We start from the raw sequence: 16226 nt of genomic DNA, 5'->3' as shown, positions 1-16226 counted from the left end.
CAGGAAGAATTTTGTGAATTGTTCTCCATATTCCATCCAGTTTGTTTTATTTTTGTAATAGATCGTTCTTGAATAAGTTCCTCAAGTTCTTTTTGTTTATCCTCTAACTTATTTTGTATCTCTGTAGTATCGTTTTTATTGCTATCTACCTGTACTATTAGTTAATGGATTTCCCTTGTTAGTCTTGTTTCTTTAGCCAGAAACTGCTTTTTTATTATTGATGAATATTGAATGAAGGTACAATTAAAAAGGTATCCCAAACAATAAGGGGATTTTCTGAACCTATATATAAAAATTGTTAGAAATTATTTTGTCTTAGTTAAAAAATAAGTTGTCCTCCAGTAAACTTCGATTCAATTTCCAATATCCCCGTCCACGTGGAAAATCTATAAGAGTTATGTGAATGCCAATTAGATGATCAGATCGCATTGTCTCCTATTAAAACGTTTTTAACCTTTGATGTAAGAGAGAAAGAGACAAGAAAGTAGTCAAGACGACTAGCTTGATTAAGTCTCCATGTATATCTCACTAGGTCAGGGTTTTTTAGTCTCCAAATATCGACTATTTTTTATGTGTCCATAATATTTGTAATTTCCTTAAGGGCGCGGTGATGATAGTTTGTAGAGTGATTACCTTTACGGTCCATTGAGGTACTTAACACTGTGTTATAGTCTCCTACCATAATGATTAGATCATTTGTTGCCTGTAAGTTCAATAAATTGGTATAAATGTTTTCGAAGAAGAAGTGTGGATCATCCTGATTTGGACCATATAGATTAAAATGAGCCAAATATCCACCTTCCTTGCAAATCATTCCTGATTATTTGCACATTCAGATCAAAATATTTGTAAATTAATATCATCACACCCTTTGAGTTCCTTTGTCCATGACAGAAAATTATTTCACCACCCCATTCCTTTTTCCACACAACTTCATTTAAGGATGTAGAATGAGTTTCCTGCAAACAGTATATGTTATATTCCTTTTCTTTTAGCCATGTAAAGAAGGATCTTTTTTTATAATCTGCCAAACCGTTACAATTATAACTAGCTATACTTATTTCACACCTTACCATAACTAGATACTATTCTCAGGCTAACTTGACCATAATTAGTGCTTGTAAAGTTACTGCCATCAGAGGTATTATGAAGGTCAAAACTAAAGCTTTCAAATGTCAGATATTTAGTATTAAAGAAATAGGTTCTAGCACTATTTGTTTTTATTCCCTTAACTGTTTGCCTGTGAGCCAAATGCCACAGATGTTAGAAAATTGAGACACATTTTTAATGTAGCAAATCTGAGTAGGTTGATGTGTATGATATTGGATATGATATAATGAGTGTGTATGATGTCTGTATAAGCGTAAGACTAATGTGTGATGTCCAAATAAATAATAACTCTGCCAATTTGCATGTTTGAGTGTCTATTTGTGTCAAATGTAGTGTGTATAGCCTTAATATTCATAATTGTAATCCATATCGTATCACCATCATAGTTGCATCATAATTACCTTTAACATAATTGAAAAACACATCCCAGCATTTCCATAGCAATTGACGTTTCACATGATCATGAAAGAGACCTTGCATTACTATAGAGACAGCTTCACTGCAGTACAAATGTATTCCGTACAATATGTTATTGCCCAATGCCCCTATTTTAATATCTTCCCCTTGCTTGTTGTAAACATATATAAACGTGTAGACAAATACATAAAAAATATAGAGAAACACATTAAATAATAAAACACTTCGACAATAGAGAGGGAGAGAAGAGGAAAGAGAGCGAGAGAAGAGACCGAGATCAGGTGTGTGTGTGTGTATGTATAAGTCCGTATGTGTAAGCAAGCATGTAGTTGAGTACGTGTGTGTTCATATCCACTTCATATTGTTCACATCATGTTGCAAACAAGAACGTAAGCAATAAAAGCATCTCAATTAATGATGCACCAGAAAAGCCCTGAGTCGTATTCATAAGGGCACACCGTAGCAAAACGTTTTGCAACGGAAAAGGAAACCAAGTAATTGGTATTTTTTTTATTGAACGCTAGTTCCGGTAGTCCCTCCCTGTTTAAGTTTGTTTTCTTCTGTTTGGTGCCTAATGAATACGACCCAGGTCAAAGATATTGTACCAACCCTAAAAAGTTATCAAATATTACTGCACAGGGGGAGACCCACTTACGTTCTCTCTACCCTACTCTCAATTTCACACTTTACTCCTCTAGTTCTGCTTCTCTCTCCCCCCAACACACAAGCCAGTAGGGAGTTGAGGAAACCCTGTAGCCGACAAAAACAAATGACCAAGACCAAATGCATTACTTTCAAACCATTGTGTGGATTTCTGGGACTAGAGTTTGCGTAAGTGACAACAACCCATGTCTTATTTCACAAAATGTGCAGATGCATAAGAATCCACATCTCTACAATGTTCACGACAAGCAAGAGGCTTTACTGTTTCAGTGAGCACTTGACTACACCTTGACTGATACTGCTTCATGGGGAGTGCTGCTGACCAGACCACTGACCAACCAGAGGCTGTTGTTTGTGTCTGCCTGGGCTCTGAACGGTTCTGTCTCTGTTCTGGAAGCCAATATGGGTCACGGGGTCCAGGACAAGCCAGTCTTTGTCACCCTCCACTTGGACACAATGTGAGGGGGAGGAGGGGGGCGGCCCCTGGAACACCGTGAAGCTCCAACAAACATTCCGCTGGGCCACATCATAGTCTGGAAAACAATCAGTCTGTTTAAGTGTCAGAGAGAGAGAATTAGAGAAGGAGAGTGGGGGAGGGAAAGGGTTCAGTATGTGGAAATGGGATAGGACAGGAGGCTTCTATTAAGTACTAGTTGGCCTGGAAACCTGTTTCCATAAAAGTGCCATCCCCTGCAGCAGTGGGCTATAATCCTAATCAGTAATCAGCATTGTCAGAGGAGCCAACTGGACATTGGGTCTGGATTGGTCCATCTCTCCTTATAAGTGGATCAGGCGTGTGCATGTTCATCTACAGGCCATAATCTCCATTTATGTATGTACAGTAGAATAATAGTGAAGACATCAAAACCATGAAATAACATATGGAATCATGTAGTAACCCCCCCCAAAAAAGTGTTGAACAGATCAAAAATATGTTATATTTGATTATTCAAAGTAGCCACCCTTTGCATTCTCTCAACCAGCTTCATGAGGTAGTCACCTGGAATGCATTTCAATTAACAGGTGTGCCTTGTTAAAAAGTTAATTTGTGGAATTTATTTCCTTCTTAATGCATTTGAACCAATCAGTTGTGCTATGACAAGGTAGGGGGGTATACAGAAGATATCTCTATTTAGTAAAAGATCAAGTCCATATTAAGGCAAGAACAGCTCAAATAAGCAAAGAGCCAATCAGTTGTGCTGTGACAAGGTAGGGGTGGTATAGTTTTGTACTTTTTTGGGCAAGCCACCACTTATTACAGTAGCTGCATGTTTAATATAGGCTAGTCTTGACTAAAACAATAGCGTTATGTTTGGCAACAATAGCAAGCCTATCAGAGATATCGTGACAAGATCCAGAGGCCCAGAACTGAACCACACACACGTCAAAGTTTGCAACAGAACAGTGTACTGTCTACACTCGTTTGTTTTTAAGAAACAGTTTAACTCATAGCCTAAGTTTGTGTCCCGGATTTCTGTTTAATAGCAGTTAGATGCTAGCCGTCATGAAAACGGAGCAGGCTAACCCACTGCTGTTTTAAAATCCACGGATGGGCACAAACGCATCAGGTGTGAGGATTTCCACACAAATCACAAGATGGAGGGTTTTGTCTACCCTAAATGCACCACCATCAAGCAGCTTTGGGAAGAGATCCTCCAGCTGTTATCTCGGCTGCGAGAAAATGATTACCTGCTTTCTAAGTACACCGACCTTGTTGTAACCCAGGCAAACTGAATCTCAGGTTTAAATTCCTTCTATAGCAAAGCTGTTGAGTCGGGGGCGTTGGTCTGTCCCAACAGACAGATGTTAAACTCAATTCCATAGCCAATGGGAGACTGGACACTCGGAACGCGAACGTAAAATCGGGGAGGCTTCATCTAGCCTAGAAGATCTGATCCAGCTATCAAACAGCTTTGCCCCGCTTGAGACAGAGCTACCAGCCCCGGGAGTCAGCACAGATCCTGGGTGTATACCAACAGCCGGCAGACACCCAGTGACATCCTCCCTTACCGCAGTTCACTTCCCCATCGGATTCCATCATGACCACCATCATTGTGGGCAGCTCGATGGGGAGAGATTTTGGCCTGCCTACGATCTGTGGATCGACCAAGGTCCACTGTCACCTAGGGGCCCGTGACCAACTCCCTCCCCTGCCCACAGTTCTGGCCAACTACTCCAATATTGACACCATAGTCACTCACGTAGGTTTTAACGACCTTCGTTTTAGGCGATCTAAGGAACTGAGGAAGGACTTTATTTTAAAACACTAGGGCTGACCCCATTTAGTCGACTGGTCAGTTGATAATTGTTTTGTGCCGATATACACTACCATTCAAAAGTTTGTGGTCACTTAGAAATGTCCTTGTTTTTGAAAGAAAAGCACATTTGTCCATTTAAATAACATCAAATTGATCAGAAAAACAGCGTAGACATTCTTAATGTTGTAATTGACTATTGTAGCTGGAAACGGCTGATTGTTTATGGAATATCTACAAAGGTCCATTATCAGCAACCATCACTCCTGTGTTCCAAAGGCACGTTGTGTTAGCTAATCCAAGTTTATCATTTAAAAAAGGCTAATTGATCATTAGAAAACTATTTTTCAATTATGTTAGCACAACTGAAAACTGTTGTCCTGATTAGAGAAGCAATAAAACTGGCCTTCTTTAGACTAGTTGAGTATCTAGAGCACATATGCCAGAGTCAAGGCCCGCGGGCCACATCCGGCCCGCGAGAAGGTTTTTTACGGCCCCTGGGATGATCTTGATTTATTATTAGAACCGGCCCGCAGACCGCAGCAAGCCGGCAGCCCGCAGATCTTTTACACGCACCAATACTACATTTCCCACAATGCAACGGTGACGCACCGAGCAGTAGGCTGCTTCATTTCAATATTTATTGGCACAGCAGTCGTCAGCATCACAGTAAAATTAACTTTCAGATACCCATCAAAAATGGCAAAACGGAAGGTGGACACTGAGAACCGGGGGTTTCAAACAAGGTGGGAGTCGGAGTATATGTTCACGGAGGTAGCTGGAAAACCTGTGTGTCTTCTGTGTGGAGAAAGTGTGGCGGTACTGAAAGAGTATAATCTGAGACGACATTATGAAACGAAACACGCGGACAAAAACAAGAATATGGACATGGAACAAAGGCTACAAAAGGCAGAGGAATTAAAACGAGGACTCAAATCTCGACAGGCTCTGTTCAAAAAAGCCAAATCACAAGGCCAGGCTGCTGTCAAGGCCAGTTTTATTTTGGCAGAAGAGATCGCTAAATCAGCCCGGCCATTTACGGAGGGGGATTTCATCAAAAACTGCATGATTAAAGTTTGTGACGAAGTTTGCCCAGAAAAAAGGCAACTCTTTTTAAATGTGAGTCTGAGCAGAAACACCATTGCCGAGAGAGTAGACCAGTTGTCCATCAATCTAAAAGAGCAGCTTGTGAAAAAGGGAAAAGATTTCATTGCATATTCCTTGGCTGTGGATGAGAGCACCGACATTTCTGACATTGCCCAGTTGTCAATTTTCATCCGCGGAGTGGACTCCAGCCTAAGCGTGACAGAGGAGTTTTTGGCTTTACGTCCTATGCATGGCACAACTACGGGGCATGATTTGTATGAAGAGGTGTCAAGATGTGTAAATGAGATGGAGCTGCCTTGGGAAAAACTCGTGGGTTTGACAACCGACGGAGCACCTGCGATGTGTGGACACAGGAGCGGACTGGTGGCGAAGATACGGGAAAAGATGCAAGAGGAAAACGCGACAGGTGAGCTGACAGCTTATCATTGTATCATACACCAGGAAGCGTTGTGCGGTAAAGCCTTGAAAATGGAGCATGTAATGAGCATCATCACGCGCACAGTTAACTTTATCAGAGCCAAAGGTTTGAATCACCGCCAGTTCAAGGCATTTCTGACGGAGTTAGAAACGGAGCATGGTGATTTGCCTTATCACACAGAGGTGCGATGGCTAAGCCAGGGAAAGGTGCTTCAAAGATGTTTCGAGCTTCGTGAGGAGATTTGTCTGTTCTTGGACAGCAAAGGGAAAGACACAACACAACTCCGAGACGAAATGTTTCTGTGTGAAATGGCTTTTCTGTGTGACATTACGAGTCATCTGAATGCAATGAACTTGCAGCTGCAGGGTCGGGATCATGTCATCTCTGATATGTACAGTACAGTGAAGGCATTTAAAACCAAACTGACTCTGTGGGAGACGCAGATGCGGAAAGAAAATTTGAGCCACTTTCCCAGCTGCCAGACCATGAAAGAGAAGCTCTCTACCAGTGCGTTCCCGAGCGCACAGTTGGCTGATAAAATAGGTATGCTTGCCGCTGACTTTCGACGCCGATTTGCTGACTTTGAAGCACAAAAAAGCAGGTTGGAACTGCTCGGTAACCCATTTGCTGTTGACGTGGAAAGCTCACCACCAAACCTCCAAATGGAGTTGATTGACCTCCAATGCAATGATGCACTGAGGGCAAAATATGCGGCAGTGGGTGCTGCGGAGTTCGCCCGTTTCCTCCCCGACACAATGCCCCAGCTGCGCATCCAGGCTGCTCAAACGTTGTCTATGTTTGGCAGCACATACCTGTGTGAACAACTGTTTTCTTTGATGAACCTGAACAAAACATCACACAGAAGTCGACTTACTGCTGAACACCTCCACTCAATTCTGAGGATTTCCTCAGCTCAGAGCCTTACCCCGAACATTGATGAACTTGTGGAAAAGATGGGACACCACCAAGTATCACCCTCAACCTCAAACAAGTGAACATTACTGTGCAATCACATATTTAGAGTTTTTACTCAGTTCAAGTTTAAAAGTTAAAGTTTAATATTTGTTTTCACTGCATGTTACTTCTCCTTAAACAAAGTGTTGTTTTTGATTAATAGATTTTTGCACTTTATTTTATTGTATTTCAATCCAATTATATTTTAAAAATATTTCAGTTGAGTGGATGATAGAAAATTGCTATTATTGTTTTTTTCTTTGAAGTAAATTTAGCCCACTTTTGCTAAAATAGAAAATATAGGCTACTGATGGTGCCTTGAATACCGGTTTCTTTCATTTAATGTTCATGTTATGGGGATTTTTATATAAAGGAAATTTGTCTTTTGTGTCTGTTGAAAATTAAAGATTACTGACAGAGCCATAAGAAAATATTGCTTTATTTATCTGATCATATTGGAATATATTTGTTAGGTTTTCAGTAGGTTCAATTAGGTTCACTAGACTATATGCGTCATTTAAAATTTTTTCAATGAACATTCGAACAGTCCGGCCCTCGGCTTGTAGCTAAATTTTTTATTTGGCCCTCCGTCCATTTGACTTTGACACCCCTGATCTAGAGCATCAGCATGTGGGTTTGATTACAGGCTCAAAATGTCTAGAAACAAAGACCTTTCTTCTGAAACTTGTCAGTCTATTCTTGTTCTGAGAAATGAAGGCTATTCCATGCGAGAAATTGCCAAGAAACTGAAGATCTTGTACAACGCTGTGTTCTACTCCCTCCACACGACAGCGCAAACTGGCTCTAACCAGAATAGAAAGAGTGGGAGGCCCCGGTGCACAACTGAGCAAGAGGACAAGTACATTAGAGTGTCTAGCTTGAGAAACAGACGCCTCACAATTCCTCAATTGGCAGCTTCATTAAATAGTACCCGCAATACACCAGTCTCAACGTCAACAGTGAAGAGGCGACTCCGGGATGCTGTCCTTCTAGGCAGAGTTGCAAAGAAAAAGCCATATCTCAGACTGGCCAATAAAAATAAAAGATTAAGATGGGCAAAAGGACACAGACACTGGACAGAGGAACTCTGCCTAGAAGGCCAGCAGATTACATCGTAATCCACGAGGAGACTGAGTGGCAGGCTGACCACCTGTTATGTGAGTGTAGCATCAAAAGAACCTTGTGGCTGGAAGGAGCCACGGTAAGTTGGCTCCCTCCTTGCAACATATTTTCATAAGACCACTCCACAAAATATATATCTTTGCTTATATTTAGCAGAGTTACCTTGTCCTATGGATATCTACACAGTTATCAACATTGGCAAGGTGGTGTAAGCCTACACAAAACACAGACCTTATTTGAAGTGAATCTAAAAATATCCAATGGAATAAATGAAGGAACTGCTTTTCAGATTTTGCTGGAAAGTGTCATGGGAATTATGACTCCCACTTTGGTATTCAATTCTTACCATGCCCATTTATTAAAATAGGATTTCCTGCATATAGAAATTACAGTTTTTGTTTTCAACATTCACAGGTAACTTAAACTCTAGTTTTAATATTCAAACAGTTGAGTATATGTCTCCTAAGCAGACACTTCAGTATCCTTGTCACTTCAGAGAGCTGTGTGTGTGTGTGTGTGTGTGTGTGTGTACACAATATTATATTATATACAGATGGCAGAGAAAAGCAGAGCACCAGTGTGGGACTATTACATTGAATTGGCACCAGTGAAAGCACGGTGTCTTATTTGTGATAAAGATGTAAGCATGGGGTCAGCAACAGCTATACATTACTTAAAAAATAATAATAATAATACCGCCAACCTGTGGAATCACCTTAAGAACACCCATCCAAAAGCCCATAAGGAGGCAATGATGAAAAAAAGCAAACGCAAAATCTTCACAAGGAAAAAGTGTTACACACACACACACACACACACACACGTCACAGATGTCATAGGCTACAATCTTACAACTTTTTAAGAAACAAGCGAAATGGCAGGAAAAAGACCCAAGAAGATGGACGAAGCAATTATTGAGATGATTGCCATTGACAACCAGACATTTCAGTGGTGTCTGACGTTGGTTTTCAGCAGCGGATTACTCTTGCTGAACCCCGGTACAGGATCAAGGATGAAAAATTCTACCGCACAGAAATGCTAGATAAAACACAAAGGAGTTGTGATGAAAGTGAATAATCTGATGGTACCAGTGAATGCTCCACACATGGCATTCACATCTGACTGCTGGTCAGTCTCTGATGAGCCTTACTGGACATTTAATTGACAATGTCTGGACAAGAAAGCATGTTGTGCTGAATGTCAAGATTATGACTGGATCACACACAGGAAACTACAGAGAGATGTTTTGGACCATGTTGGAATACTGGGAAATCCACACAGAACGTGTAGTGCTGGTCCTCAGGGAGAGTGGGGCAAACGTGGTGAAAGGTAGGAGACTGGCAGAGCTTCCAGACTTCAGCTGCAGTGCACACACCCTACAGCTTGTAATCAATGATGGACTATCCAGTCAGAGAGCTGTGCTAGACATTATTGCCATGTTGAAGAGCTGTGCAACTCACTTTGACCATTCTGTACTGGCGAAACAGAGGCTGGGGGCCATTCAGGAAGAGCTTGGCCTTCCCAAACACAGCATCATCCAAGCAGTTCAAACACAACACTACACATGTTGCAGAGGATGTTTGAACAGAGGCGTGCACTGTATGTGTATGCAGGTGAATACGGAAACATCAGCAGTTTGTCTGCTGCACAGTGGGATGTAGTCTCTTTCCTAATTGAGACTCTGGCACCTATGTAGGAGGTGACAGTGGAGATGAGCCACTCCAACGCCACAGCCGCATGCATCATCCCCAGTGTGTCGGTGCTGAAGCTGATGCTACAGCAGGAGGGTTCTTCTATTCAAGGCATCAAAACTTTACCGAGGCCGAGGAGACAAAGTGCCTGGTGCTGGCAACTGTCCTGGATCCAATTCACAAGAGCTACACCCACAACTCAGGGACAGCACTAGAGAAAGCAAATGAGTGGATGAAGGAGGAATGACCTAAGGAAACCAAATCCCAGAGCCACAGCAGAAGGGACTAGTGAAGGAGGACCCAGATCCAGATGGAAAAGGGGCAAAGAGTCCGGGTAGACAGCCTCTACGTTAGACTCCTTGGAAGCCAAGAGGGCAGGGCTGAAGTCCAGTGCAGTTTTGAAATTGAGTTGGAGCCTTACCTCACAGAGCCTGTCATTGACAGAAAGAGCGGCTTGCCTTTGAAGTGGTGGAAGCAGAATGAGGACAGACTTAAATCACTCGCAAAGAAGTTTCTGTCCCCCACCTTCCTCGGTCCCAAGCGAGAGAGTGTTCAGTGAGGTGGGGATGATTTATGATAAGCGGAGGAGCAGACTGACAGGGGAACATGTAGACAAGCTCGGTTTTCTGCCTTACAACTTCTTAACTGGGAATATTAAAGACTCGTTAAAAAGGAACCACCAGCTTTCATATGTTCTCATGTTCTGAGCAAGGAACTTAAACGTTAGCTTTTTTACATGGCACATATTGCACTCTTACTTTCTCCAACACTGTTTTTGCATTATTTAAACCAAATTAAATGTTTAATTATTTATGAGACTAAATTGACTTTATGTATCAAGTATTCACTCAGTATTTTTGTAATTGTCATTACAAATACATATATAAAAATATATATAGAAAATACATTTAGGTCCTCCAATACTCGGTATTGGCGTTGAAAAATCAAAAATCGTACGACCTTTAGTTAACAATTGTGGTTACCTCGAGGCAGCCCACACTCATTGAATATGGAACAAAAAGTAAAACCTCTTGTGCATGACCTCATTACTGAGCGCAAAGTTGATTGCATGTTCTCACTGCCGCTGCTATTGAAGTCTCTCCGCGCACTACAGCTTTTCATACACTATCAGAAAAAGGGAAAGAAACAGACAGCATCTGTTTTTACTAATGCTCTCAGCTGTAAGGACATTTAATTTAGTGACTTGTCTTTTGAGCATCCTGCTATACTGTTTAAATATAAGCCACCAGTACTGGCCATAACCCTGTATAGGCCACCAATGCACTGCCCCACTTAATTTACCAATTTATCTGAACTATTGTCCTTGAGGACTATGATAAAAATCATTGTGTTGGGCGATATTAATATTCATGTTGACAAAAGCGACTGACTCCAAGGCCATTGAATTTATGAATCTTTTGAGCTCTATGGACTTCAACATGTTACTGAGCCAACCCATAACGGCAGCCATACTCTGGACCTGGTTATTACCAAGGGGCTTTCTATAGACATATCCTCTATTGTTGATGTTGCTTTATCTGATCCCCACGGTGTATTTTTTACTACATTGTTGCCCATAGAACAGGGTAATACTGAACGCATTAAGAAACGCCATCTTACCTCTGAAGTTGCCACAGATTGAGTATGAACAATACTTCACCACCTATTCTGCCTTCATGGTGATTTAGTTGTTAACTTTACTGCAAATTAAGGGAAACCATTGATGCCGTAGCTCCAGTAAAAAGTTGAAAAAGGTCACATCTAAACAGAAATGAGAAACTCCTTGGATGAGTGAGGAAACTAATCAATTAAAGAGAAATTGCAGAAATGCAGAGCGGAAGTGGAGAAAGTCAAAGTTGCAGGTCCATTATGATATTCTGAGAGAGCAACTTGGCATTTATATCAAGGAAATAAGAAATGCCAGATTATTCTGATTTTAATATAGAAAAATGGGACAATGAGTGCTCTTCGACCATTGATGGCCGGATGAATCCTACCCCCCCAAACCTGTGTGAACTTTCCTCCACATCTAAATGTAATGAGTTGTGGCATATTTCAGAGATAAGATACCCAGCCTAATGTTGGTTATCAGTCAAGCAAGACCCGATGAGAAGTTTGATATGCTCTTGCCTACTACGTAAAGGCACTATGGATATTTCCCCTGGTTGACACAGACATGCTCAGGAAAGTGATATCACAACTTAAGCATTCTACCTGCCTTCTCGATCCTATCCCCACCACCTTCAAAACAGTTTTTAATTGCATATCTGAAGACGTGCAAGCCATTTTCAAATCACTCCATTCTTAAGAAACGGTACTTGATTTTAAGTGCCAACTGTATAAAAAAAAAAAATCCAGACCTGGTTTTCATGCCCACCACAGCAGACACAGCCTTAGTTAAAGTGGTAAATGATCATAGAGCCAACACAGATGCCAAACATCTCTGTCCTTGTACGCTTACATTTAAGTGCTGCAATTGACCAGGATTTCCTTCTGGACAGGTGGGATGGCTTCTCCGGTCTAGGACCTGTGTAACTGGATCGAGAGTTGTATCACCCTTGGTGAACATAACTCAGAGAAAATACATATTACATGTGGCGTTCCACAAGGTTAGATTTTCGGTCCAGTACTGTTCAGTTTATACATTCTACCACTTGGCAGAGTTATCAGAAAGCATAGCATTGATTTTTTTCACTGCTTTATTTGTTTATTCTTTCGGTGAGAATTTGTTTCAGTTAAATACGGAACCGTTCCGTATTTTATCGAATGGGTGGCAACCCTAAGTCTAAATATTGTTGTTATATTGCACAACCATCAACATTGTGTCATAATTATGTAAAATTCTGGCAAATGAATTATGGTCTTTGTTAGGAAGAAACGGTCTTCACACAGTTCGCAACGAGCCAGGCGGCCCAAACTGCTGCATATACCCTGACTCTTAACATAATCACTAGTTATTTTATAAAAAACAAATCAGTTTAATGCTAGCTAGCAACTTACCATGGCTCCTTGCTGCCTGTACTCAAGTAACAGTTGGTCAGCCTGCCACGCAGTCTCCTCGTGGATTGCAATATAAATCGGCGTTTTTTACAGATTGTTATGAAAACTTGAAATCGGCCCTAATTAAAAATCGGCCATTCCGATTAATCGGTCGACCTCTAGCATCTTTAGCTACATTCTATATAATCAATACTTGGCACACACTTGGTAACCGTGGTTAGAGCATTGGGCCAGCAACGGAAAGGTTGCTCAATCGAATCCCCGAGCTGACAAGGTAAAAATCTATCTTTCTGCCCCTGAGCAAGGCAGTTAACCCACAGTTCCCCGGGCACGAAGACGTGGATGTCGATTATGGCAGGTCCCCGCACATCTGATTCAGAGGGGTTTGGTTAAATGCGGAAGACACATTTCAGTTGGACAACTGACTAGGTATCCCCTTTCCCCACTGTGTTCCCCTGATGGTGTGTATTAGAACCAGATGACAGGAGGAGTCTATGTATGTCAGTTCTTGTTTGGGGGTAACTTACCTCACCCAGCCCACTCCTTCCTGTGCACCAACAGCACTTCAAAGTCTAACTGGCCTGTTTTAGCTTTTGATAAAAAGGCACACAGAGCATCACTCAACACTAATGAGCTGAGCGGACAGGAGTATACTGACGCTCCAGAGCAAACAGATTTCACTCACAATACATTTTTCTAGCAACCAAGCAGAAACAGATTGCTCTCTGGTACATTTTACCCTCCTTTTTCTGCACACAAACACACACTTAGCAGGAGGCTATTTCACATTCATGTCTTGTTGGTGCATGCCTAGCCAATGGGAGCTGGGCAGCTGCCTCTGATGTAGGCTGTAGCTTGGAAGTGGAGAGAAGAGGGAGACTTGTTAGGTTCCTCTGTAACATGATATTCCCTAGGCACACCGAGCATCAACATTATACCACATGCCATTATTGCATTATTGTATCACACATTGTGACCTGCGTGATTGGATTCTGCAGTGAATCCACAGAGGATGCATTCCAAATGGCATCTTGTCCCCTATATAGTGCACATAGACACATCCCTGGTCATTGGGATTGGCATCTCCAGGACAGAAGAGTCAGAAGAGAAAGGAACCAGCAACAGACACTTCTGGTCAGGCCTTCAGCTGTCAATAGGACTGAGCCCACAGCTTCCTGTGAGGTGTACCACAGGAATCCTGCATAAGTTGAGGGTGGGTTAGTGGTAGGTGCACAGCTGTAGAGCTAGGCTATAGTCCTAGCAGTGCATGACAGCTTTCTTAAAGGCACAATTTGAAGTTTCATTTCTGCTAAACGGTATTGATTGGCAAGGCAGAATGTGGGGGGGGGGGGGGGGGGGGTCTTTGAGTGTATTGTGTGCACTCAGTAAATCTCTGCATGTGAGAGACATGTGCGCATTGGTTGCTTGTAGATTTTATCCCGTGGTCACAGGGGCATAGGCCTAGATATTTGAGAATGTAAGTGTATGTCACAGTGCACTCACTGCTCTGGTGGTCCCAATGCTGTGGTATGTGGAGAAAGTGGTTTGGAACACCTGTATAACACAGAGGAAACTAGTCGAGAATAAATTGAAGTGTTCTGGTGTGTTTTTGCCTTTCACATCCACTCACTAACAAGTCAGCAAACACATTTAAAGAGGAGTAGGATGTGTTCGAATGTGTTAGAAGACGACCGATTAATCGGCATGGCCGATTTCAAGTTGCCTGTATAACAATCGTAATCTGCATTATTGGACGCCAATTACATTGCAATCCACGAGGAAACTGTGTGGCAGGCTGACCACCTGTTACGCGAGTGCAGCGTCAAAAGGACCTTGTGGCTGCAAGGAGCCAAGGTAAGTTGCTAGCTAGCATTAAAGTTATCTTATAAAAAACAATCAATCTTCACATAATCACTAGTTAACTACACATGGTTGATGATATTACTAGGTTAACTAGCTTGTCCTGCGTTGCATATAATCAATGCGGTGCCTGTTAATTTATCATCGAGTCACAACCTACTTCGCCAAAAGGGTGATGATTTAACAAAAGCACATTCACAGAAAAACACAATCGTTGCACGAATGTACCTAACCATAAACATCAATGTCTTTCTTAAAACCAATACACAGAAGTATATTTTTATTTAAACCTGCATATTTAGTTCAAAGAAATTCATGTTAGCGGGCAATATTAACTAGGGAAATTGTCACTTCTCTTGCGTTCAGTGCAAGCAGAGTTAGGGAATATGCAACAGTTTGGGTCGCCTGGATCGTTGTGAACTGTGTTTCTTCCTAACAAAGACAGTAATTACTTTGCCAGAATATTTACATAATTATAACATTGAAGGTTATGCAATGTAACAGCAATATTTAGATTTAGGGAGGCGCTACCAGGAGACAGGCCAGTACATCAGGAGACGTGGAGGAGGCCGTAGGAGGCCAACAACCCAGCAGCAGGACCGCTACCTCCGCCTTTGTGCAAGGAGTAGCACTGCCAGAGCCCTGCAAAATGACCTCCAGCAGGCCACAAATGTGCATGTGCAGGCCACAAATGTGCATGCAACCCAGCAGTGGTCCTGCTGCTGGGTTGTTGCCCTCCTACGGCCTCCTCCACGTCTCCTGATGTACTGGCCTGTCTCCTGGTAGCGCCTCCATGCTCTGGACACTACGCTGACAGACACAGCAAACCTTTTTGCCACAGCTCGCATTGATGTGCCATCCTGGATGAACTGCACTACCTGAGCCACTTGTGTGGGTTGTAGACTCCGTCTCATGTTACCACTAGAGTGAAAGCACCGCCAGCATTCAAAAGTGACCAAAACATCAGCCAGGAAGCATAGGAACTGAGAAGTGGTCTGTGGTCACCACCTGCAGAACCATTCCTTTTTTGGGGGTGTCTTACTAATTGCCTATAATTTCCACCTTTTGTCTATTCCATTTGCACAACAGCATGTGAAATTTATTGTCAATCAGTGTCGACATCAGCTTTTTTTGGTCCTCTAATAATCGGTATCAGCTTTGGAAAAAATAAATAAATCGGTTAACCTCTAGTTAGTGCACACTCATCCTCCTGTGTGTGTGTTTATGCGTAGGAGCCAAGCCTGGGTCAGGGCTGTGTGGGGTGAGGTGTGTGGGGTGAGTGCCCGAAATAGACAGCCTCTCTCTCACATGCTTTATGGACTGTATCTGAGCACTACCTCAGCACAGAGAATGAACTTGCTGAATACAAATAAAAATAAGTTTATCCTATAGGAGACACTGACAGAGCTACCCTCTGTCTATCAAATACCTCTACCTACCCAAGCTAAACCTTCCCAGTAAACACTTTACCAGACCTTTTTCAATTAAATAACTGAGTAACTACTAAATAATTTTTGGTCCTCAACTCTAATTCGATCATGAGATGAACTAGGACTCAGTAAAAAAGCAAGAGTAAAAAAAATTGAATGATAGTTATTTTATGAAAGGTGCAGTACAAAGTAGTTTAAC

General features: G+C 42.0%; 2 protein-coding genes across 2 annotated transcripts in view; one reads left to right on the top strand and one right to left on the bottom strand.

Annotated features, from left to right (window-relative positions):
- LOC129815324 (paxillin-like) overlaps positions 1 to 16226 on the bottom strand; it is a 51028-nt gene that overhangs the window by 30390 nt on the left and 4412 nt on the right. The window lies entirely within an intron of this gene.
- Positions 5145 to 6965, top strand: LOC129815323 (general transcription factor II-I repeat domain-containing protein 2-like). The gene has a single exon (XM_055869030.1). It carries the CDS (start codon positions 5145 to 5147, stop codon positions 6963 to 6965), a length of 1821 nt encoding a protein of 606 aa, XP_055725005.1.

The sequence above is a fragment of the Salvelinus fontinalis genome, chromosome 18 (genome assembly GCF_029448725.1).
Source record: "Salvelinus fontinalis isolate EN_2023a chromosome 18, ASM2944872v1, whole genome shotgun sequence".
Classification (NCBI taxonomy): domain Eukaryota; kingdom Metazoa; phylum Chordata; class Actinopteri; order Salmoniformes; family Salmonidae; genus Salvelinus; species Salvelinus fontinalis.
This window is presented reverse-complemented; position numbering and strand designations above follow the sequence as displayed.

Bases quoted from the DNA above. Each gene is read 5' to 3' on its own strand.
- LOC129815323 (XM_055869030.1), top strand. From the start codon at position 5,145: ATGGCAAAACGGAAGGTGGACACTGAGAACCGGGGGTTTCAAACAAGG.